Here is a 26514-nt window from a genome sequence, read left to right on the forward strand (position 1 = left end):
ATATAAACCCTCTTGTCAGGGACTGGCTTTTCCTCTGAGATGTGCAATACATCCTTCATTGCTATAATCATGTAGCGGATGGCTTTAGCCATTTTAGGCTGCAACTTTGCATCATCGCCATCGACACTGGAGTCAGAATCCGTGTCGATATCTGTGTCAACAATTTGGGAGCAGGCATGGGTTGAGACCCTGACTGTCCCAAGGCTTCAGCTTTATCCAACCTTTTATGCAAGGAATTAACATTATCATTTAAAACCTTCCACATATCCATCCAATCGGGCGTCGGCGGCGATCCCACATTCATTTGTACCTACTCTGCTTCCACATAGCCTTCCTCGTCAAACATGCCGACACAAGCGTACCGACACACCACACACACAGGGGATGCTCTATTTGAGGACAGAACCCCCACAAGGCCTTTTGGAGAGACAGAGAGAGAGTATGCCAGCACACACCCCAGCGCTATATGACCCAGGAATTACACAGTAACTTAGTGTTTACCCAGTAGCTGCTGTATATACTGATTTTGCGCTACATTTATGTGCCCCCCTCTCTTTTTACCCTCTTTCTACCGTGAATCTGCAGGGGAGAGACTGTGGGAGCTTCCTCTCAGCGGAGCTGTGGAGAGAAAATGGCGCTGGTGAGTGCTGAGGAAGAAGCCCCGCCCCCTCAGCGGCGGGCTTCTGTCCCGCGATTTTGTGTAAAATAATGGCGGGGGCTCATGCATATATATACAGTGCCCAACTGTATATATGCCCACTTTGCCAAGAGGTCTCTAATTGCTGCCCAGGGCGCCCCCCCCCCCCCCTGCGCCCTGCACCCTACAGTGACCGGAGTGTGTGGGTTTAATGTGGGAGCAATGGCGCACAGCTGCAGTGCTGTGCGCTACCTCATATGAAGACTGGAGTCTTCTGCCGCCGCTTTTGAAGTCTTCTTGCTTCTCACGCCGGATTCTGGCTTCTGGCTCTGCGAGGGGGACGGCGGCGCGGCTCTGGGATCGGACGACCAAGGGTGCGTTCCTGTGTACGATCCCTCTGGAGCTAATGGTGTCCAGTAGCCTAAGAAGCAAGACCTATCCACAGTGAGTAGGGCTGCTTCTCTCCCCTCAGTCCCATGTAGCAGAGAGTCTGTTGCCAGCAGATCTCTCTGAAAATAAAAAAATCCTAACAAAATACTTTCTATTTAGCAAGCTCAGGAGAGCTCACTAAGGTGCACCCAGCTCGTCCGGGCACAGATTCAAACTGAGGTCTTGAGGAGGGACATAGAGGGAGGAGCCAGTGCACACCAGTATTCCTAATTCTTTCTTGAAGTACCCTGTCTCCTGCGGAGCCCGTCTATTCCCCATGGTCCTTACGGAGTCCCCAGCATCCACTAGGACGTTAGAGAGAAGGGGGTGTGGCTTCGTTTAAATGGGCGTGGCTTTGTATAAAGGGGCGTGTCATTGCAGGAAAAGGACTACCTTATACCCCAGTTTTGCAACCTGCACGCCCAGACGTTAGCCACCACAGGAAAGAAAAATAATCCTGATTCATGCCCCTTACAATATTTGTCATTTTTCCTCCTTATAGTAATGCCCAGTATACATTATGCCACATACTGCAATGGCCCTTAGACATTATGCCGCACCCAATAATGCACATGACACAATATGCACACACCGTAATGCCTGTGACACATTATGACAGGAATCGCAATGCCCGTTATACATTATGCTACACACTGCAATGCCCCTGATACATTATAGCACATACAATGTCTGTGACACATTATGACACACACCGCAATGACCCTGAGACATTATACCACATACCACAATGCCCGTGATATAGTATACAACACACCGTAATGCCTGACACATTATGACACACACTGCAATGTCCGTGATACATTATGCCACACACTGCAATGACCCTGAGACATTATACCACATATCACAATGCCCGTGATATAGTATACCATACACCGTAATGCCTGTGACACATACCGCAATGCCCATTATATCCTATGCCACACACCGCAATGCCCGTTATACCCTATGCCACACTGCAATGCCCCTGAGACATTATACCACATACCACAATGCCCGTGATATAGTATGCCACACACCGTAATGCCTGTGACACATTATGACACACACCGCAATGTCTGTGATACATTATGCTACACCGTAATGCCCATTACACATTAAGTCCTACAGTAAGGCTCCTAATTACTTTTAAATTACCTGCTCGTTGCCAAGGGTTTCATGCTCTTGGTTCCATGCACGATGCCAGGGGTTTTCATGCTCAGGGTGTCATGCTCGTTGCCAGGGGTTTCATGCACTGGGTGTCATGCTCGTTGCTAGGGGGTAGTGCTTGTTGCTAGTGCTGTGCTCCCAGTGCCACATATGCCCCAAGTGCCAGATATTCCCCCACAGTGCCAGGTACTCACATGCCCCCAGTGCCAAATATACCCCCCCCCCATGTGCCAGGTACACATATACCCCCCCAGTGCCCGATATTCCCCCACAGTGCAAAGTACTCACATGCCCCCAGTGCCAAATATAGCCCCCCCATGTGCCAGGTACACAATACCCCCCCCCAGTGCCACATATGCCCCCAGTGCCAGATATTCCCCCACAGTGCCAAGTACTCACATGCCCTAGTGCCAAATATAGCCCCCCCCATGTGCCAGGTACACATATACCCCCCCCAGTGCCACATATGCCCCCTCAGTGCCACATAAGCCACCTCCCCCTGTGCCGCATATGCTCTTCCAGTGCTCCTCCCCCCCGGCTCCCCCGCTGTTTTGTGATGGAGGAACACGGGGGGCACAGCGCGCGCCTCTCCTGTGTCCCTCCTGGGTCTCCGGCGAGTCTGTTAAAGGAAGTGCCGGTTCATGAGCCAATCAGAGCTCACGAACGGCACTTCCTTTATTAGACCCACCGGAGACCCAGGAGGGACACAGGAGAGGCGCGCGCTGTGCCCTCCGTGTCCCTCCTTACAGCAGCGGAGGGTTAGTGAGAGCAGATTGACATGCGGACGCTCGTCAGCATGTCAATCTGCGCTAAAGCAGTGGCGGCGCCCCCGCAGCCCCTCGCCCCCCTGCGGGGGCAGTAGTTACGCCACTGATTTATAATATAAAAGAGGCTAATGATTAATGAATGAGGTGGTGTGAAAGTATAATTTCTCAATGCAGACCTCCAAGGTGGAGTCTCATGTACACTCTCTGTTTAGAAGTAATGTTGTGCTCAGGATGAGAAGCTGGACCTTTACATGGATGTGTAAGCTTTTGTTTGGTCAAAAAACAAACAAAAAAAACCCAATCTGACAATAGACTAAACATTTTATTACAAACCGTCAACATTATAAAGAGTAATTGCATCACAACCAGACCTTGTACAAGTTGATACACAGCACCCAGGGCCAACTTAACGCAGCTGCCAAGGGCCCCACAATTTTAGGGCCCTTCAAGCACAGGCGAGTGGTGGTCACACACACAGAGTGGCAAAGCAGCGTTCTCTACCTGCCTCCAAGCCTGAAGCTAGACAGTAGCTCTCAGCATGCTGATTTGTAAATGGCTGGAGCAATCCACAAATCAAGGTGCTGACAGCTATTTACGCAGGAATCATGTAAGCATGTGGAGAGACGACACAGGACCACAGGAGGGGCATGTTTTGATTTTGTTTGCTTTTTGTAGGTTCCCATGAACGGGTGGTTAGGAGCCCCAGTGCATTTCTTTGCCCAGTGCCTACAGTGCTGTTAAGAATGCCCACATACATACAAAGTTGATGCATTAAATAGATCCAGGGACTCTAGCAGCTGCAGACTGCATGGTATTAGATTATAATACAGGGATCACACAAAACATGGTTAGCCCCTCCAAATCACAATTACAATAGTAGCTGTATTACATAACAAAGTTACTAAAAAAATCCTAAATAAATAAGGAGATTTATGGTAAGACTTACCATTGTTAAATCTCTTGCTGCGAGGTACACAGAACCTACTCAGCGCTTGCGATCACTTCAGACTATTCAGTTCCGGATTTGACGTCACAAACCCGCCCAGGGTTTGCCCAGCCACGCCTGCGTTTTTCCAAGCATGCCTGCGTTTTTCCGCACACTCCCTGAAAACGGTCAGTTGCCACCCAGAAACGCCCACTTCATGTCAATCACTCTGCGGCAAGCAGTGCAACTGAAATGCATCGCTAGACCCTGTGCAAAACTACATCGTTCGTTGTGCCCGTACATTGCACCGCATACGCATGCGCTGAACTGCCAATTTTTAGCCTGATCGCTGCGCTGCAAACAAATACAACTAGCGATCAACTCGGAATGACCCCCAACATCCAAAGACCGCTCATCCAAAGACCACTCAAACCAGGAGAGATAAAGGTCGGAACCACAATTTAAGGTGGAAAGATGTCACCACCTTAGGTAGATAACCAGGGCGAGTTCTAAGAACTGCCCGGTCATGGTGAAAAATCAGAAAGGGTGGACGACAGGACAAAGCGCCTAAGTCTGACACCCTCCTAGCAGAGGCAATAGCCAACAGAAAAACGACCTTAAGTGTAAGGTATTTAAGGTCCACAGACTCAAGAGGATCAAACAGAGACTCTTGAAAGGCATTAAGAACAACAGACAGATCCCATGGAGCCACAGGAGGGACATAGGGAGGCTGAATCCGTACGCCCTGAGTGAATGTACGAACATCAGGAATAGATACAATTTTTCGCTGAAACCACACTGACAAGGCAGAAATGTGAACCTTGAGGGAGGCCAGGTGAAGTCCTAAATCCAGGCCTTGTTGCAAAAAAGCCAGAAGTCTGGAAGTACTAAACTTGTATGCATCGTAATTCTTATCAGCACACCAGGTGAAGTAAGAATTCCAGACCCTATAATAAATCCGTGCAGAAGCCGGTTTGTGGGCCTTCAACATAGTTTCAATAACCACCTCAGAAAAACCTTTTGCCCTCAGGAGTGAAGCTTCAAGAGCCACGCTGTCAAAGCCAGTCTTGCCAGGTCCTATTAAACACAAGGGCCCTGAACGAGGAGGTCTGGGCGTTGAGAAAGTAGAGGAGGATGCTCGATCGAGAGACCCTTCAAATCTGAGAACCAATGCCGTCTGGGCCACGCTGGAGCGACTAGAAGCAGTATTCCTCCTTCTTGCTTGAACTTCCATAGTACCCTGGGCAGGAGTGACACTGGAGTGAACACGTGTGGCAGCCGAAAGTTCCATGGAATTAGCAGTGCATCCACGAACGCTGCTTGAGGATCCCTTGTCCTTACTCCGAAGACCGAAACCTTGTGATTGTTTTGAGACGCCATCAGGTCTACATCTGGTAGACCCCACTTGTCCACAAGGAGTTGGAAGACCTCCGGACGAAGACTCCACTCCCCGGCGTGTACGTCCTGATGACTGAGGAAGTCCGCTTCCCAGTTGAGGACCCCCGGAATGAACACTGCCGATATTGCTAGCAGTTGGCATTCCGCCCATCGAATAATTTTTTACACTTTCATCATGCCATGCGGCTTTAAGTGCCGCTTTGATGATTTTTGTACGCCACCATGGTGGAGTTGTCCGATTGTACTTGAACAGGCCTGTTCTGTACGAAAGGCAGGGCCAGTGTCTACGCATTGAACACTGCCCGCAATTCCAGAATGTTTGTCGTGAGGAGAGATTCCTCCCTGGTCCACCGATCCTGGAGAGAGTGTTGCTCCAACACCGCGCTCCAACCCCACAGACTGGCATCCGTCCTTAGGAGTTGGAGATCCAGTTGGAGATCCAGAAGGGACGACCCCCTGCTCAATTGTTTGTCCTGTAGCCAACAACTCAGTGACAGACGAACCTCTGGAGTCAAGGAGATCATTTGAGATCCGGTGAGGCAGGCCATCCCACTTGGAAAGATTAACCTCTGCAGAGGGCGGGAATGAAATTGGGCGTACTCTACCATCCCAAAAGCCGACACCATGAGGTCTAGTACCTGCATCGCAGAGTGTATCGACACTCTTTGGCGAGAGAGGAAGCATCTGATTCTGTCCTGAAGATTCTGGACCTTCTCTGGAGACCAGAACAAATGTTAGTTGTGTGTGACCAGTAATGCCCCCAGGTGCACCATGCTCTGAGCAGGGACCAGTGAGGATCTCTTCCAGTTGATGAGCCACCCGTGGGCTTGTAGGAATTAGACCGTCAGTTCCAGATGACGGAGGAGAACCTCTGGGGAGTTCGCCAGGATCAACAAGTCGTCCAGATGCGGTAGGATCCAGATACCCTGATGGCGGAGAAGGGCAGTTATGACCGCCATGACCTTGGTGAAGATCCGAGTAGCCATGGTCGGTTCGAAAGGCAAGGTTTGGAACTGATAATGAAGGTTGCCAATAGCAAACCGTAGATATTGCTGATGCAACATGGCAATAGGTATGTGTAGGTAAGCATCCTGTATATCCAGGGATACCATATAGTCCTTGGGTTCCAAAGCCAGTACAATAGAGCGCAGAGTTTCTATACGGAATTTGGACACCCTCACAAATTTGTTCAAAGATTTGAGGTTGATTATAGGCCGGGAGGATCCATTCAGCTTCGGAACTAGAAACAGCGTTGAATAGTATCCCTTGCCTCTCTGAGACAGAGGCACCGGCACTATCACTCCTGTATCCAGGAGGGATTGGACAACCAAATGTAGTGTTTGTACGTTTAACGGATCCGAAGGGATAAAGCTTGAGCAAAACTGGCGAGGGGGACGTCTCTTGAAAGAGATCGCGTACCCGTGAGAGACCACTTCCTGCACCCAAGGTGGTCTTTAACCATACCTGGGCGAACTGCAGAAGTCGGCCACCCATCCTGGAGTCCCCCAGGGGGAGGCCCGTCCCGTCATGCGGCAGGCTTGTCCGGTTTGGAAGCAGGCTGACTGGTGGCCCAAGAACGTTTAGGTTTGGGCTTAGAGGACTTGGAAGTGCGAGCCTGTCTCGGGTACGCCTGACCCTTTGCTTTATTTGGAGGTCGAAAGGAATGAAAAGTAGTACTCTTAGCCTTCAGAACTGAAGGATTAGTACTTGGGAGAAATGCAGTCTTGGCCGACGCCAAGTCGGTCACAATCTTATTCAGATCATCTCCAAATAGTATATCTCCCTTAAAAGGGAGTACCTCCAAGGTCTTCTTAGAGTCCAGGTCCACCAACCAGGATCGTAACCACAGAATCCGGCGAGCCAGGATAGACGTAGTAGATGCCTTGGCCGCCATATTGGCTGCATCAGAGGCCACCTCCTGAATATAGTGGGAGGCTGTGGTAATATAGGACAGATATTGTCCTGCAGTGTCAGAAAAATTCAGGTAGCTCTTCCTCAATTGCTTGAACCCATGCTTCAATGCCTTTTGCAGCCCAAGAGGCTGCCGTAGTGGGTCTACTGTATGTACAGCACCTGTAAGAGTGTAAATAGACTTCAAGCAACCCTCCGCACGCTCATCCGTTGGTTCCTTCAAAGAGGTGATGGTGGTGACAGGCAGAGTAGATGACACCACAAGACGGGCTACATGTGAGTCCATTGGTGGCGGGGTTCCCCACTTGTTACTCAACTCCGCTGAGATAGGATAACGAGCTAGCATCTTTTTAGGCAGGGAAAATTTATTTCCTGGAAAAGACCGGGATTCCTGACGTATGTCAATTAAATGGTCAGAATGTGGTAAAACTAATTTAGTAACCTTCTGACATTTGAACTTATGATGTTTCTTAGACGTATCAGGAGGGTCAATCTCATCAACAATCTGAAGAATCAGCTTGATAGCCTCCACTATGTCAGGAACATCAACCTGTGTTGTAGAACCTTCATCAGAAGCAACAGTATCAGCATCTGATGGATCAGTATATTCCCCATCCGAATCGGAAAAATCATCTGAAATATTAGTGGTTTGTGAGGAAGAAATGGCCCGTTTAGATGACCCTTTGGTCCCAGTAGGGCGAAGGATAGATTTTTGATTAACCAAGGACTGATTTAATTGCTGTAACTGGGTTGACAGAGTATCCGCCCATGGTGGATTAACTACAGGGACAATATTACCCCTTTCAAATCGCACAAATAACCCGGTATCGACCCGGCATATTGCCGGGTCAACATGGGTCAGTGTGCGGTGTGAAAGCGCCATATCGGATTTCCTAGGTTGCCTGACCTGGTAATTCCACCCGGGTAATAAGCAGTGTTATTTCCGGGTTGAATACCGGGTCAGTGGCTCTGTAAATGGATTCCCAGGTCGAGCCGATCCGGGACCCGTTTACAAGATAGAGAGGCGGCGCTGAGATGAGCCCATCTCCCAGCGCCGCCTCCAACTCCGCCCGCACTGCCGGCTCCATCCCCGCCGCTAAGGCAACCAACCCGGCATATCGCCGGGTCTGGAAGCCATCAGAAAGAGGTAGGAGAGTCTCCAATGCAGGATCCCACCCGGGAATGACCAGTTTCCAATTCCCGGGTGGGATCCGGCATTGGAGCTGTGAAAGGGCTACTAGTGGATGTAATGGCACAGGAGGTCCCACAGGAGGCATAAGTCTTGTTACAAGCGTAGTCAGCATATTTGAAAATGCAGCCCAAGTTGGATCTGCCACAGGTGCTGCGGGCTGACTAGGGGGCGCAGAACACCCAGTACCTGAACCCTCAGCAGAAAAAAATTCCTCAGGTAAATCCGTGGCACCAGCACTGCATGACGCAGGAGTGTCTGTGGATTTCCCGCCCTGTGTAGCAGACATTATTGGGAATGTAGCCTTAGGGCGTATCAGTACAATATAGCCAGACAAACACAATACCTGATAAAAAAAACCTAAAATATGTGACCGCAATTGCAGAGCACAAACAGAGGATTTAAGTGGTATGAGGCGACTGAAACACAGTGTAAAATACAAAACAGTGTAAATACAAAACAGTATATCCTGTGGAACACTATATGGTATATGAGACCCTGACTTAGACCCCCGAGGCACAGAATATAGTGATAGCAATATGTGTGATACACAGAATAGAATCCACACAGCAGCTATAGGCACACTGTCACAGGTACAATGCAGAAACTACTACATATAAAAAATATAACTACACTGGACTAATAATACTACATACAGAAATGTATGTATACAGATATAACAATGCACAGTAAACACTGGATGTATATCACAGAATACTTGTACTAAATATTCATATAGTAGAACACTTGTTCTTAACTAACGCTGTCTAAACGACATGTAGAATACTTAAGTGTCCTGTAAATGCACAGCGCTAATGGGACAGGCGGCTTTACAGAGGAGACAGTGCCCACCAGTCCCAGGATCAGCGCAGCTCTGTGAAGTGGCGCCCAAATGCTGACAGGGAGTGAGGGAGAGAGAGAGAGACTTCACCACCGGGTACTATGGAGCCTATAATTAACGGATTTTAGTAAATCCGACCTGTGTTCCCTTGCCCTGGTGGATATAGTTGGGTCCCTGCACAGCCACAGTCTCCACGCCAGCAGCGCGGTCCGTCTCCTGGGACCGCGACCGGATCACGATTTCGGCGGGTCCCACTTGGGGGACCCTCTTACCTCTTCCCTGAAGTGCGGCCACGCGATCCAGGAGAGCAGCAGCAGTGATGTGTGCCTGGTGACTGGAGCGACTCCGCTGCAAGTACCCGGCAACCAGGGCGCGGGAGTATGCGGCGCCGCTGGGAGAGGTGATGGAGCCGCAGCACAGAATGTCAGCATGACATACACAGCATCTAGTGCCTGTGCTGCGGCCCTTGAAGTCTTCTTTCTTCTTAAAACGCTCTTATTAGGGCTGCCTAACGCAGCACCACCTGTTAGCTGCCTGTACTGCAGGCACCAACTTACAAACTGAGCTCCAGCACCTGAAGGCGGGGCTATAGAGGAGGCGGTGCAATGCATCCTGGAAACAGTCATAGCTTTAGCCAAGATCCAACTCTACACCCCGATGTTATTCCCTGTGGAATACCAGTGTACCCCGCTGCAGAAATGTAAAATTTCTGATATGTAACAAAACCTGAAATATCTGGCACCGCATGCGCATTGTAATGCAGTTGGACGTGAGCAGTTGTTGGTGTCTACATTATACCTTCTTTTTATGACCTTATTCCACCTAGCTGTGAATTTAGCAATAACTGCTTTTATTATGATTATTATTTATAGGTTGAGTATCCCATATCCAAATATTCCGAAATACGGAATATTCCGAAATACTGACTTTTTTGAGTTAGAGTGAGATAGTAAAACCTTTGTTTTTTGATGGCTCAATGTACACAAACTTTGTTTAATACACAAAGTTATTAATAATATTGTATTAAATGACCTTCAGGCTGTGTGTATAAGGTGTATATGAAACATAAATGAATTGTGTGAATGTACACACACTTTGTTTAATGCACAAAGTTATAAAAAATATTGGCTAAAATTACCTTCAGGCTGTGTGTATAAGGGCCCTCATTCCGAGTTGATCGGTCGCAAGGCGATTTTAGCAGAGTTACACACGCTAAGCCGCCGCCTACTGGGAGTGAATCTTAGCTTCTTAAAATTGCGAACGATGTATTCGCAATATTGCGATTACTAACTACTTAGCAGTTTCAGAGTAGCTCCAGACTTACTCTGCCTGTGCGATCATTTCAGTGCTTGTCGTTCCTGGTTGACGTCACAAACACACCCAGCGTTCGCCCAGGCACTCCCACCGTTTCCCCGGCCACTCCTGCGTTTTTTCCGAAAACGGTAGCGTTTTCAGCCACACGCCCCTGAAACGCCGTGTTTCCGCCCAGTAACACCCATTTCCTGTCAATCACATTACGATCGCCGGAGCGAAGAAAAAGCCGTGAGTAAAAATACTTTCATCATAGTAAAGTTACTTGGCGCAGTCGCAGTGCGAACATTGCGCATGCGTACTAAGCGGATTTTCACTGCGATGCGATGAAAAATACCGAGCGAACAACTCGGAATGAGGGCCAAGGTGTATATGTAACATAAATGCATTCTGTGCTTAGACTTAGGTCCCATCACCATGATATCTCTTTATGGTATCTAATTATTCCAAAATACGGAAAAATCCGATATCCAAAATACCTCTGGTCCCAAGCATTTTGGATAAGGGATACTCAACCTGTATTAAATTTTATTTATAAGGCGCCACAAGTGTTTTGCAGCACCGTACAAAGGACAGTACAGGGAAACAAAACATAGCATTACAGTAAATAAATAACAGAAATAGAGTACAGGTAACATAGAGCACCACACATTCTCAAGACATAATACAGCTAAGATGTAAGTAGTGAAGGAGTGCTCATCCTACTACTAGGGGCTGGTGGCCATAGATGGAGATGAGCCTTTACCAGCAGGAGAAAAAGCGGTAAAGATGGTCGTTGAGTAGGGGAGAGCTGCGAGTGAAATGTGTCCAGACGAGGGCTTAGATAACAAGAGGAAAGAGGGCCCTGCTCTGAAGAGCTAACAATCCAGTGGGATGGGTCAACAGACAGATGACAAAAGGAGCAAGCAAGCGGGAGGTAGCCTGATGGCAGTATGCAAGCAAAGCTGAGATGTTCACAGGCAGGGGAATGGAGGCGCAGCCTCAGGACTAGGTTATGCATCGGGAGGGTATGCTTTGATGAATAGGTGGGTTTTTAGTGGCCGTTTGAAGCTTTGCAAGGTCGGGGAGAGCCTAATGGAGCGGGGGAGTGCGTTCCACTGAAGGGGTGCAGCAACAGCACGGGCATAATTTTGAACACGAGCATGGGAAGCAGTGACCAGGGCGGTGGAGAGGTGACGGTCATTGGTCGACCGTAGGGGGCGGGAGGGAGTATGAAGTGAGAGGAGGTTGGAGATGTAGGGAGCAGTGGAATTAGAGATGGCCTTGTATGTGAGTGTGAGGAGTTTGAAGAGGATTCTGTAGGGGAATGGGAGACAGTGTAGATTTTGTCGAAGGGGAGTGGCAGATGTGGTGCGGCAGGAGAGGAAGATAAGCCTAGCTGTGGAGTTCAGGACAGATTGGAGGGGAGCAAGATGGGAGCAATCGAGGCCAGTGAGGAGAAGATTGCAGTAGTCGAGTCGTGAGATGACCAGTGAGTGGATGATAAGGGGTGTAGTAGGTGCTGCCGGCGGTCGGGCTCCCGGCGACCAGCATACCGGCGCTGGAATCCCGACCGCCAGCATACCGACAGCTGGGCGAGCACAAATGAGCCCCTTGCGGGCAATTCTCCCTCGTGGACCCCCAAGAGGGAGAAAAGATGCCGGTATGCCGGCAGTCGGGCTCCCGGCGTCGGTATACTGGTCGTCGGGAGCCCGGCCGCCGGCAAACAGAAGACCACCCGCTGATAAGTTTAGTTGCACTCTGTGAGAGAAATGGCCTGATACGAGCAGGACGAATTCATATATATGTGAATGATAACAAACATGCATACTAAAGATACATTTTTAACATATTTTCCTTTTGATTCACTGCACTTTTATAAATACAATCTATTGTATTAGTCGTCTGTGAAAACATGAAAAAAATAAGTTGTGCTATGTTAATAATTTAGGAAGCAATGGTGGAAACAGATTCAGAAGGAACTATTCATTAATTTTTTTATCTATTTTTTCAGATGTTAATTAGTGGCTACACATTAAAAGCAAATACTGTAGATGTGAATTGGTTGTTTTTAATAGTGTAGAAGTGTTAGCTGTTTCCATAGTGTATCAAACTACAATCTGTGCACACTGTGATTCTGTAACCTTTCTTGTGAATTCAGGACAATACAAATGAATTCCTTTCATTATTTTAAAATATTTTTAAAAGTACTGCTAAATTTCAGAAAACGTGAAGTTAGGATGATCATTCCCTGTAAGGATATTTTTTTATCCCACATAGCCCACATAAAATGTAATGGAAGGGGGATCACCTATATGTTAGTAAATATCTAGAAAGGGGGCATGGCTAAGGCCACTACACCTACAGTAATTTCTGACATTAAATACAAATAATATAAAAATTATAATAATCTCAAAACTACTGGTGCTTATAACTCATCACTCTCTGCTTCAAGCAGTGTAGAAAACTTTATCATATGTACAGCAGGGACGTGCAGTCAGGAGAGGCAGGGGAGGCAGTGCCTGCCCTGTCATTACTGATTAAGATAATACAAAGAAGATGCATATGACACATATTCTGTGTCATATGTATCCTCTTAATATTATTCTTATCATTGCTCCTCTCTTTATGTGTTTGGGAGGCACCGATCGTGGTGCCTCCCGTTGTCACTGGAGAAAGGTATGGGGGCAGGGGGGCGGGCACGGGCGGGGACTAGCCATGGGCAGAAAAAGCCCATTGAAAATATATGGAAAAGCGGCACCATTAGAGGTGCCGCTTTCATACAGGGACGTGCTTTCAACCTATGAAAGCACGTCCCTGTCAGTGAGGCCACAGTGATTGGCCAGCGGATCCGTCACTGGATCCGCTGTCAATCACTGTGTGCAGTGGCGTAACTACTAACCCCGCAGCCCTCGCGGTGGCTTGGGGGCGAGGGGCTGCGGGGGCGCCGCCACTGATTTAGAGCAGATTGACATGCGAGCGTCCGCATGTCAATCTGCTGTCTCCTCTCCCTCCCTGCTGTAACGGGACACGGAGGGCACAGCGCGCCGCGCGCCTCTCCAGTGTCCATCCTGCGTCTCCGTCCGTCTGGTCTAATAATGGAAGTGCCGTTCGTGAGCTCTGATTGGCTCACGAACCGGCACTTCCTTTATTAGACCAGACAGAGAGACGGAGATGCAGGAGGGACATGAGAGAGGCGCGCGCTGTGCCCTCCTTGTCCCTCCTTCACAGCAGCGAGGGGGGGGACATGTATGGCGCTGAGGGGGCATGTATGGCACAGGGGGCATATATGGCACTGAGGGCATATATGGCACTGAGGGGGCATGTATGGCACAGGGGGCATATATGGCACTGAGGGGGCATGTATGGCACAGGGGACACTGAGGGGCATATATGGCGCTGAGGGGGCATGTATGGCACAGGGGGCATATATGGCACTGAGGGCATATATGGCACTGAGGGGGCATGTATGGCACAGGGGGCATATATGGCACTGAGGGGGCATGTATGGCACAGGGGGCACTGAGGGGGCATATATGGCACTGAGGGGGCATGTATGGCACAGGGGCACTGAGGGGGCATATATGGCACTGAGGGGGCATGTATGGCACAGGGGGCACTGAGGGGGCATATATGGCACTGGGGGGGGCACTGAGGGGGTATATATGGCACTGGGGGGAAGTGTGGGGGCATATATGGCACTGAGGGGGCATATATGGCACTGGGGGGGGTACTGAGGGGGATATATGGCACTGCATGTGTACCTGGCACATGGGGGGGGGCTGTATTTGGCACTGGGGGCACGTGAGCACCTGGCACTGTGGGGGAATATGTGGCACTGGGGGCATATGTGGCATTGAGGGAGGGGGGGGGCTATATTTGGCACTGGGGGCATGTGAGTACCTGGCACCGTGGGGGAATATGTGGCACTGGGGACATATGTGGCACTGGGAGCACAGCTCTAGCAACAAGCACTACACCCTAGCAACGAGCATGACGCCCAGTGCATGAAACTCCTGGCAACGAGCATGACACCCAGTGCATGAAACACCTGGCAACGAGCATGACACCCTGAGCATGAAAACCCCTGGCACCGTGCATGGAACCAAGAGCATGAAACCCCTGGCAACGAGCAGGTAATTTAAAAGTAATTAGAAGCCTTACTGTAGGACTTAATGTGTAATGGGCATTACGGTGTGTGGCATAATGTATCACGGACATTGCGGTGTGTGTCATAATGTGTCACAGGCATTACGGTGTGTGGCATACTATATCACGTGCATTGTGGTATGTGGTATAATGTCTCAGGGGCATTGCAGTGTGGCATAATGTATAACGGCCATTGCGGTATGTGTCACAGGTATTATGGTGTATGGTATACTATATCACGGGCATTGTGATATGTGGTATAATGTCTCAGGGTCATTGCAGTGTGTGGCATAATATATCACGGACATTGCGGTATGTGTCTTAATGTGTCGGGCATTACTGTGTGTTGTATACTATATCACGGGCATTGTGGTATGTTGTATAATGTCTCAGGGTCATTGCAGTGTGTGTCATAATGTGTCACAGGCATTGTATGTGCTATAATCTATCAGGGGCATTGCAGTGTGTAGCATAATGTATAACGGGCATTGCGATTCCTGTCGTCATGTGTCACAGGCATTACGGTGTGTGGCATAATGTGTCACAGGCATTACGGTGTGTGGCATAATGTGTCACAGACATTGTATGTGCTATAATGTATCAGGGGCATTGCAGTGTGTAGCATAATGTGTAACGGGCTTTGCGATTCCTGTCGTCATGTGTCACAGGCATTACGGTGTGTGGCATAATGTGTCACAGGCATTACGGTGTGTGGCATAATGTGTCACAGGCATTACGGTGTGTGGCATAATGTGTCGGGGGCATTATGGTGTGTGCATATTGTGTCATGTGCATTATTGTGCGTGGAATAATGTCTAAGGGCCATTGCAGTATGTGGCATAATGTATACTGGGCATTACTATAAGGAGGAAAAATGACAAATAATGTAAGGGGCATGAATCAGGATTATTTTTCTTTCCAGTGGTGGCTAACGTCTGGGCGTGCAGGTTGCAAAACTGGGGTATAAGGAAGTCTTTTCCTGCAATGCCACGCCCCTTTATGCAAAGCCACGCCCATTCCAACGAAGCCACACACCCTTTTTGGCGGCCTGCAGAGTTTGGCAGCGGAGCGGTACCAGTTTCAAAAATGGCGCCTCAGCGTATATATAAGTCAGCGCGAGGCAGAGGAGCGTCAGTCCGACGGCGGAGGAGGAGCTGTGAAGAGCTCCTGAAGAAAGAAGACACCGGAAGTCCTGGATGGGTGGCGGCTATGCAAAAGAGCTTAGCAGCCGCCGCCCACCAGGTGAAGACGCTGGAAGCCCTGGGGATGTGGCGCCCCCCAGGTGAAGATGCAGGAAGCCCTGGGAAGGCGGCGGCCACGCAATAGAGCTTAAAGGCCGCCGCCCCCAGGTGAAGATCCAGTTTAATAAAACTTGTTTTTAAGACGTGTGGTGTTTTATTTTAATATTTTCTTTACAGGTGGACTACAGGTGCCAGCGGGCCCTTTATGTCTGGGCATGCTGGCACTTGTGGTTCTCCAAGTGCCAGCATGCTGGGGCAGGCTTGCTGGGACCTGTAGGCCACCTGTAAAGAACAATATTAACATACAATGAACCCCGCACCCACCGCCATCAGGGGTGCGGGGCATAGCACTGGGCTATCAGCCCAGTGCTGGTTATTGCTCGGGAGGGGGGACCCCATTTTTATTTTTTGGGGTTCCCACTTTCCGAGGAATTCCAACCCTGGGCTGACTGGCTCGGGGGGATGATTAATGTTATGGCAGGGGGACCCCACACTGAGTGTCTCCCCTGCTATGGCATTACTCCCCCTGGCTGGTTCTGCCTAGTGCTGGTTTTACTGATGTGTCGGGGGACCACACTTTTTTTTTTTTTCAAGGGGGGGGGCTTGTTAGCTGCCAGTGCCTCCCCAACCAGTGACCTCACCGCAAACGCTGTTTCCCAGTGTTTTATTGAATGATGGAGGACTCCAAATCGATTAATTGACTAAGGGTCTAATTCAGACCTGATCGCTAGCAGGCAATTTTTGCACTGCTGCAATCAGATAGTCGCCGCCTACAGAGGGAGTGTATTTTAGCTGTGCAAGTGTGCAAACGCATGTGTAGCAGAGCTGTACAAACAGATGTTGTGCAGTCTCTTACTCAGCCGCTGCGATCACATCAGCCTGTCCGGGACCGGAATTAACATCAGACACCCGCCCTGCAAACGCTTGGACACGCCTGCGTTTTTCCAGACACTCCCAGAAAACGGTCAGTTGACACCCACAAACGCCTTCTTCCTGTCAATCTCCTTGTGATCACCCATGTGTTCGGATCCGTCGCACAAACCAATCGCTGAGCAGCGATCCGCTTTGTACCTGTGTGACGCGCCTGCGCATTTCGGTGCATACGCATGCACAGTTTAGACCTGATAACCCGCTGTACGAAAACGCAGCCTAGCGATCAGGTCAGAATTACCCCCTAAATTCAGGCTTGGGAGAAAGTCTTTTCAATGGAACTCCCACCCTACATGAATTGCTAACCTGCATTAGTAGCACCAGTGAATTGTGATTGAGATGAGGAGCAGTAATCAGATTTTACAGCACACAACAATGCAGTCTATGAAATATAATAACTAGGCAAATAAATCACATAGCATAAGATTGGCATACACTGATTACCTGTCAGCCGTGTCACAAAAAAATCATAAAATGGAACTATCCACCCACATGCAGCAAGCGTACTTCTCCGTCAGCCCCAACAGTCATTTGTACCAACTAACGAGACCGCATACTATTGGTCACGTGCCCAAAGAGTGATGTCATTACCGGGCGACTCATATCACTGTTCCTGTAGATGGCTTACAGAACATAAACTTACATGCACCGTACCTCAGGGGCCAAGTTTACATTCACAGACATTAGACGTCCAAAGATTACTCGCCTCTGGACATAAGATTACCGAACTATCCAGAATAATCCCCTTTAGGTGGCAACCCTACAAATTAGACAATTTGGGGATTGGGAGGGGGGGAGGCTAATTTATCAAAATATGGAGAGATAAAGTGGACAGAAATAAAACACTAACCAATCAGCTCCTGTCATTTTTCAAACACAGCCTGTAAAGATAGAAGCTGATTGGTTAGTACTTGTATATTTCTACTTTATCTGTCTCCATGCTTTCATATCTACCCCCTGAAACTTGTATCCTTGTCAACTAACTTTAGATAACACGGACAATAAATGATTTTGCTTCTTACCTCCACCATTTTTCTGACACAGATATGGAAATCGCCAAACATTGCCCAGACCCACAGAATATCCGATTTGTGCTAGTATGTACTGTAGCTTGCTGTTCCATGCTGGTCTGTCCTCTACCTCTATGTTGTCTTCCAGCTGCTTTCCTTTAAACTCATCTCCTGCTACATTTAGGGCACTTGCTTTATGATCTACTGGCTCTTCATGGGCCAACAGGTCAGCGACTGATTCTGTGACATGTTGGTTAATATGCTCTCGCTGAGTCACTTTACTCTGTTTAGGCATTTGGAGAAGAGATGGTTGCTGGACACTGAAGGAGAGGCTGGAGCAGAGCTCAAATCCAGCACAAAGAAGCTATTTAATGCTGGCTTCCATGCAAAAGAGATCTGAAAAAGAGATACTTGTGTTTATTGTCAGTCAGCTGATCTACTGTATCACATTTTATGCCAATTAGGTTAAAAGAAACAGGGTGTGTGTGTGCTACAATAAAATGGAACCTTATGTAAATACAGATGGGGCAGACATTATTGTATATCACGTGGATTGTACCATGTGCACCTAGCGGAGAAGAGTTCAATGTACAACACACAGAAGCGGCGGGATGTAACTGAATACCAGATTGCAAGAGGTGCAGGATGCCGGCCGATCACTTACAGGGCGTGGTTTTGTCTTATAAATGATTGCCTCTTTAAAAAAACATCCGAGGTCGGTCAGCATCTCGAATCTCTGACTCCATTACATCCAGCCGACGGTCTCATTTAGTGGTAAATTTACTAAAGCTCCTAAAAGTGAAAAGAGGTGATGCTGCCCAAAGCAACCAATCAGATTCTCTCTATCATTTATTTTTTGTATCCTAGGAAATGATAGAGAATCTGATCACCTTTCACTTTTAGAAGCTTTAGTAAATTTACTCCTTAGAGTTAGAAGCATATCCACATAAGGGGGCTGATTCTGTGTCACATGCTGCTGTGACAGCTTTAGCGTTTGTGCTGTAGTTGCATGCTAGTATAAGCCCTTCCCTTGGTGTACAAGTGTGCATCAGAAAGCACAAGGTCTGGAACACCCACTTTGTGTGGCTGCAGTCACAACCATCAGAAGCAACACTGGGACTTGCATCAGACTCATATTAGGGGATGAATCTCTGTCAGAGCATGGCCTCTTAAAGTGGGTACACACTAGAGCAACAGGGATTCATTCTGACGTGGGACCGAATCCCCATCAGCCCTAGATCGTGTGTACACACTAGGGCGATGCTAATGAAGGTCAGAACAAACATGTTCCGTCCTTCATTAGCATAATACAGGATGCTAGAGACAATGCTTGGTTTTATGTGCAGCACATAGAACCAAGCGTCCAGCGTCCGCAGGAGGGCGCACTCCCCTGTACACACTGAGCGATGTAGATAATATGTTGTTACAAAATGGCATACTGTGCCAACATCACTGTAGTGTGTACCCAGCTTTAGTCTGCAATCACATTTGCGTCATGCCCACGATACTAGATGGAATATATTTGTGTGTCTGTTTAGTCACCCCCCATTCACTTCCCAGGAACACCTAATACATTCCAGAGTCAGTGTAGCTAAATGTGTCCTGCACGCAAACACAATGGGACACATGCACAAAAAAAATCACAAATTTGCGTGAACATTAGCATTGAATCTCAGAATTAGTCCAAAAAGTGCAAATTTGCCTCTGGATAAACTGTGTTGCAAAGCAGTGGGTAAAAAATAAGATTTTAAACCTACCAGTAAATCTTTTTCTCCTAGTCCGTAGAGGATGCTGGGGACTCCGTAAGGACCATGGGGTATAGACGGGCTCCGCAGGAGACATGGGCACCTATAAAGAACTTTTAGTATGGGTGTGCACTGGCTCCTCCCTCTATGCCCCTCCTCCAGACCTCAGTTAGAGAACTGTGCCCAGAGGAGATGGACAACACGAGGAAAGGATTTTGTTAATCTAAGGGCAAGATTCATACCAGCCCACACCAATCATACCATATAACCTGGAATACCCCAAACCAGTTAACAGTATGAACAAACAACAGCATCGGTCCAAGACCGATTCCAACTGTAACATAACATAACCCTTATGTAAGCAATAACTATATACAAGTCTTGCAGATTTTCCGCACTGGGACGGGCGCCCAGCCTCCTCTACGGACTAGGAGAAAAAGATTTACCGGTAGTTTAAAATCTTATTTTCTCTTACGTCCTAGAGGATGCTGGGGACTCCGTGTTTATACCAAAGCTCCCAATCGGGCGGGAGAGTGCGGATGACTCTGTAGCACCGACTGAGCAAATGCTAGGTCCTCATCAGCCAGGGTATCAAACTTGTAGAATTTAGCAAAAGTGTTTGAACCCGACCAAGTCGCCGATCGGCAAAGTTGTAATGCCGAGACGCCTCGGGCAACCGCCCAAGAAGAGCCCACGTTCCTAGTGGAATCGGCCTTTACTGAATGTGGTAACGGCAATCCAGCCGTAACATAAGCCTGCTGAATCGTGTTACAGATCCAGCGAGCAATAGTCTGCTTTGAAGCAGGCGCGCCAATCTTGTTGGCCGCATACAGGACAAACAGAGCCTCTGTTTTTCTAATTCTAGCCGTCCTGGCTACATAAATCTTTAAGGCCCTGACTACATCCAGGGACATGGAATCCTCCAAGTCACTCGTAGCCACAGGCACCACGATAGGTTGTTTCATATGAAATGAAGACACCACCTTAGGTAAAAATTGAGGACGAGTCCTCAATTCTGCCCTATCCACATGAAATATCAAGTAGGGGCTCTTGTGAGACAATGCCGCCAATTCAGACACCCGCCTTGCCGAAGCTAAGGCCAATAACATGACCACCTTCCAGGTGAGAAATTTCAACTCAACCGTTTTAAGGGGTTCAAACCAGTGTGACTTAAGGAACTGTAACACCAAGTTCAGGTCCCATGGCGTCACTGGGGCCACAAAAGGAGGCTGGATGTGTAGCACTCTCTTCACAAAAGTCTGGACTTCTGGAAGAGAAGCCAATTCCTTCTGAAAGAATATCGATAAGGCCGAAATCTGTACCTTAACAGAGCCTAACTTCAGGCCCATATCCACTCCTGTCTGTAGAAAGTGGAGAAAACGGCCCAGGTGGAAATCTTCCGTAGGAGCATTCTTGGCTTCACACCAAGATACATACTTCCTCCAGATACGGTGATAATGTTTCGCCGTCACCTCCTTCCTAGCCTTTATTAGAGTAGGTATGACCTCCTCCGGAATACCCTTCTCAGCTAGGATCCGGCGTTCAACCGCTATACCGTCAAACGTAACCACAGTAAGTCTTGGAACGTGCAGGGTCCTTGCTGTAACAGGTCCTCCCTTAGCGGAAGAGGCCAAGGATCTTCTTCGAGCATCTCCTGAAGATCTGAGTACCAGGCCCTTCGAGGCCAGTCTGGAACAATGAGTATTGTCTGTACTCTTTTCCGTCTTATGATCCTCAACACCTTTGTGATGAGAAGCAGAGAATGAAACATATAGACCGACTGGAACACCCATGGCGTTACCAGAGCGTCTACTGCTATTGCCTGAGGGTCCCGGGACCTGGCACAGTACCTCCGTAGCTTCTTGTTGAGGCGTGACGCCATCATGTCTATTTGAGGAACTCCCCAGAGACCCGTTATCTCTGCAAAGACTTCTTGATGAAGTCCCAACTCTCCTGGATGGAGATCGTGTCTGCTGAGGAAGTCTGCTTCCCAGTTGTCCACTCCCGGAATGAAGACAGCCGACAGAACGCTTACGTGATTTTCCGCCCAGCGAAGAATCCTGGTGGCTATCGCCATTGCGACTCTGCTCCTTGTCCCGCCTTGGCGGTTCACATGAGCCACGGCTGTGACATTGTCTGATTGAATCAGAAACGGTAGGTTGCGAAGAAGACCCTCCGCTTGTCGAAGGCTGTTGTATATGGCCCTTAATTCCAGCACGTTGATGTGCAGACAGGACTCCTGGCTTGACCATAGTCCTTGAAAGTTTCTTCCTTGGGTGACTGCTCCCCATCCTCGGAGGCTCGCATCCGTGGTTACCAGAACCCAGTCCTGAATGCCGAACCTGCGACCCTCTATAAGGTGAGCACTTTGCAGCCACCATAGGAGAGACACCCTGGCCCTGGGGATAGTGTTATTTTCTGATGTATTTGTAGATGGGACCAGGACCACTTGTCCAGAAGGTCCCATTGAAACGTCCTCGCATGGAACCTGCCGAAGGGAATGGCCTCGTAGGCTGCCACCATTTTCCCCAGAACCCGAGTGCATTGATGTACTGACACTCTTTTTGGCTTTAGCAGGTCTCTGACCATGTTCTGGAGAGGTCCTGGGCTTTTTCCAATGGGAGAAAAACCTTCTTTCGTTCCGTGTCTAGTATCATGCCTAGGAACGATAGTCGAGTTGTTGGAACCAACTGTGGCTTTGGCAAATTGAGAATCCAACCGTGTTGCTGGAGAGAGAGTGACACGTTCTTCAGTAACTGATCTTTTGATCTCGCCTTTATCAGGAGATCGTCCAAGTATGGGATAATTGTGACTCCTTGCTTGCGCAGGATCACCATCATTTCCGCCATTATCTTGGTGAAAATCCTCGGGGCCGTGGAAAGCCCAAACGGCAACGTCTGAAACTGGAAATGACAATCCTGTACCGCGAATATCAGGTACTCCTGATGAGCGGGATATATGGGGACATGAAGGTAAGCATCCTTTATGTCCAGTGACACCATAAAATCCCCCCCCTTCCAGGCTGGCTTTTACAGCTCGGAGTGATTCCATCTTGAATTTGAAACGTTTCAAGGACAGATTTAGGGATTTTAGATTTAAAATGGGCCTGACCGAACCATCCGGCTTCGGGACCACAAAGAGGGTCGAATAGTACCCTTTTCCCTGTTGGCTCAGGTGAACCCCGATAATCACTTGCTGTTGACACAGCGTTTGAATTGCAGCTAACACTACTTCCCGCTCTGGGGTAGAAGCTGGTAAGGCCGACTTGAAAAATCGGCGTGGGGGCACCTCTTCGAATTCCAGCTTGTAGCCTTGGGAACTATCTCCATCTCCATCGCCCAAGGATCTACGTCTGACCGAACCCAGACCTGGCTGAAGAGTCGAAGGCGTGCCCCCACCGGTGCGGACTCCCGCAGGGGAGCCCCAGCGTCATGCAGTGGATTTTGTAGAAGTCGGGGAGGACTTCTGTTCCTGGGAACCCGCCACGGCAGGTGTTCTTTTCCCTCTACCCTTACCTCTGGCAAGGAAGGAGGAGCTCCGACCTCTTCTGGGCCTTTGCGACCGAAAGGACTGCATCTGATACTGTGGAGTTTTCTTTTGCTGTTGGGGAACAAAAGGTAAAAAGGTAGATTTACCTGCGGTAGCTGTGGAAACCAGGTCCGCGAGCCCATCCCCAAACAACACATCACCCTTATAGGGTAAAACCTCCATATGCTTTTTTGAATCCGCGTCACCCGTCCATTGGCGGGTCTATAAGGATCGTCTTGCTGAAATAGCCATGGCATTGGCTCTGGAACCCAACAATCCAATGTCTCTTTGAGCGTCTCTCATATATAAGACTGCGTCTTTAATATGTGCTAAAGTTAGCAAAATAGTATCCCTATCTAGGGTATCAAGGTCAGCTGACAGGGTATCTGTCCAAGCTGCAACTGCACTACATACCCATGCCGACGCAACTGACGGTCTAAGTAAAGTACCAGTATGTGTATAAATAGACTTTAATGTAGTCTCCTGCCTGCGGTCAGCAGGGTCCTTGAGGGCCGCTGTATCTGGAGACGGCAGCGCCACCTTCTTGGACAGGCGTGTTAGAGCCTTGTCCACTATGGGAGAGGATTCCCATCGTGCCCTGTCCTGTGTAGGGAAAGGGTACGCCATAAGAACCCTTTTGGGAATCTGCAGTCACTTATCTGGAGATTCCCAAGCTTTTTCAAATAACTCATTAAGTTCATGAGATGGAGGAAAGTTTACCACAGGTTTCTTTTCCTTATACATGCGCACCCTCGTGTCGGGAACAGAGGGGTCGTCTGTGATATGCAAAACATCTTTTATTGCAATAATCATATACTGAATAGTTTTTGCCACCCTAGGGTGCAATCTAGCATCATCATAGTCGACACTGGAATCAGAGTCCGTGTCGGTATCTGTGTCCACCATTTGTGACAAGGGACGCTTTTGAGACCCTGACGGGCCCTGTGAGTCGGTCTAATCCGTGGAGTGACCCCCTGATGTCTCCCTGGATTCTGCTTTGTCTAGCCTCTTATGCAATGATGCTACACTTGCATTTAACATATGCCACATATCCATCCATTCCTGAGTCGGCACTACCGACGGGGACACACCACTCATCTCCTCCACCTCCTCCTTTGATAAGCCTTCCGCTTCAGACATGCCGACACGCACGTACCGACCCCCCACGCACACAGGGATATAACTATACGGGAACAATTCCTCAACCAGGCCCTTTGGAGAGACAGAGAGAGAATATGCCAGCACACACCCAGCGCCAAACTGACACTGGAAAACCCAGATAGCGCTTTTATATATATAATGCCAATGCTATTCCCACTCACTGCGCTTGAAATGTGCCCCCCTCCTCTTTGTTTTCAGCCCTCTGATGCATTCAGCAGGGGAGAGTCCGGGGAGCCAGCGTTCTCTGCAGCTTCTGTGGAGAAAATGTCGCTGGTTAGTGCTGAGGGATCAAGCTCCGACCCCTCCAGTGGTGGGCTTCGGTCCCGCTTCAATTTCATAAAAATGGCGGGGGATCATCTATTTGCTGCCTCCGCAGCCTAATATATATATTTGTGCCAAAAACGAGGTTTATTGCTGCCCAGGGCGCCCCCCCTGCGCCCTGCACCCATCTGTGCCTGTGTGTGTTGTGTGGGAGCAATGGCGGGCAGCGTTATCGCTGCGCGCTTACCTCATGAAGATCTGAAGTCTTCTGCCGCCTTGAAGTCTTCTTTTCTTCTCATACTCACCCGGCTTCTATCTTCCGGCTCTGCGAGGAGGACGGCGGCGCGGCTCCAGGACGAACCCCAGGGTGAGACCTGTGTTCCGACTCCCTCTGGAGCTAATGGTGTCCAGTAGCCTGAAGGTGGGTACACACTAATAGATATATCTGCAGATCAATTGATCTGCAGATATATCTATGGACGGATCGAGCAGTGTGTTCAGCATACACACTGCCCGATCCGTCGGGGACTGACGTCATGAACTGGGCGGGCGTGTACACACGCCCGCCCAGTTCAGCTGTCAATCACCGGCAGCCGCCGCAGCATGTGTACGGGCGGTCACACACAGCGACGCGCCAATATATCAGTAGATATATTGGCCGTAGGCTGTGCTGCGCGGCCGACGCGATACGTCTATGAACGACGGAGTTCACAGACGTATCGGCCGTACACACCGGCCGACGGACCCGCGATATATCGGCCGTTCAAGAGAACGGCCGATATATCGACCAGTGTGTACGGGCCTTAAGAAGCAGATCCTATCATTTAAGTAGGTCTGCTTCTCTCTCCTCAGTCCCACGATGCAGGGAGTCTGTTGCCAGCAGTGCTCCCTGAAAATAAAAAACCTAACAAAATTCTTTTACACAGAAAACTCAGGAGAGCTCCCTGTAATGCACACTATCTACTCTGGGCACAAGATCTAACTGAGGTCTGGAGGAGGGGCATAGAGGGAGGAGCCAGTGCACACCCATACTAAAAGTTCTTTATAGGTGCCCATGTCTCCTGCGGAGCCCGTCTATACCCCATGGTCCTTACGGAGTCCCCAGCATCCTCTGGGACGTAAGAGAAATAGGATGTTGGTTACCTACTGGTAAATCCTTTTCTCATAGTCCATAGAGGATGCTGGGGTCCACATTAGTACCATGGGGTATAGATGGGTCCACCAGGAGCCATTGGCACCTTAAGAGTTTGAGAGTGTGGGCTGGCTCCTCCCTCTATGCCCCTCCTACCAAATTCAGTCTAGAAACTGTGCACGAGGAGACAACATACTTCGAGAGAAATACTTAACACAGATAGTGGTGAGATTCATACCAGCTCACACATACAAGGCACGTCAAGACAACTAGTTTGAACTACTCAGCAACAGCTGAAACATTACTTACCAAGTAACACTGCAGTACTCAACTAAAACGAAGTTGTACTGAACCAAAAAACGAAGCGCTGGGTGGGCGCCCAGCATCCTCTACGGACTACAAGAAAAGGATTTACCGGTAGGAAACCAAAATCCTATTTTCTCTTACGTCCTAGAGGATGCTGGGGTCCACATTAGTACCATGGGGATGTACCAAAGCTCCCAGAACGGGAGGGAGAGCGCTGAGGCTTCTGCAGAACTGATTGACCGAACTTCAAATCCTCAGAGGCCAAAGTATCGAACTTGTAGAACCTTGCAAACAGGTTCGACCCAGACCAAGTTGCAGCTCGGCAAAGTTGTAATGCCGAGACACCCCGGGCAGCCGCCCAGGAAGAACCCACCTTACGAGTAGAGTGGGCCTTGACAGATTTTGGACACGGCAAGCCTGCCGTAGAATAAGCATGCTGGATAGTGAACCTAATCCAGGGAGATATCGTCTGCTTAGAAGCAGGACACCCAATC

The 26514-nt window shown here is 49.0% G+C and overlaps 1 protein-coding gene across 2 annotated transcripts in view; it reads right to left on the reverse strand.

The window, feature by feature from the left end:
- The window catches only part of SLC6A17 (solute carrier family 6 member 17), a 296779-nt gene that overhangs the window by 209791 nt on the left and 60474 nt on the right, over positions 1–26514 (reverse strand). For both annotated transcript variants that reach the window (XM_063955024.1, XM_063955025.1), the window contains one exon: positions 17900–18283. In XM_063955024.1, coding sequence (XP_063811094.1) covers positions 17900–18182 — 283 coding nt within the window. In that variant the 5' untranslated portion in view covers positions 18183–18283. The remainder of the gene's footprint in view (positions 1–17899; positions 18284–26514) is intronic.

This window comes from Pseudophryne corroboree, chromosome 2 (genome assembly GCF_028390025.1).
Source record: "Pseudophryne corroboree isolate aPseCor3 chromosome 2, aPseCor3.hap2, whole genome shotgun sequence".
In the NCBI taxonomy this organism is placed as follows: Eukaryota; Metazoa; Chordata; class Amphibia; order Anura; family Myobatrachidae; genus Pseudophryne; species Pseudophryne corroboree.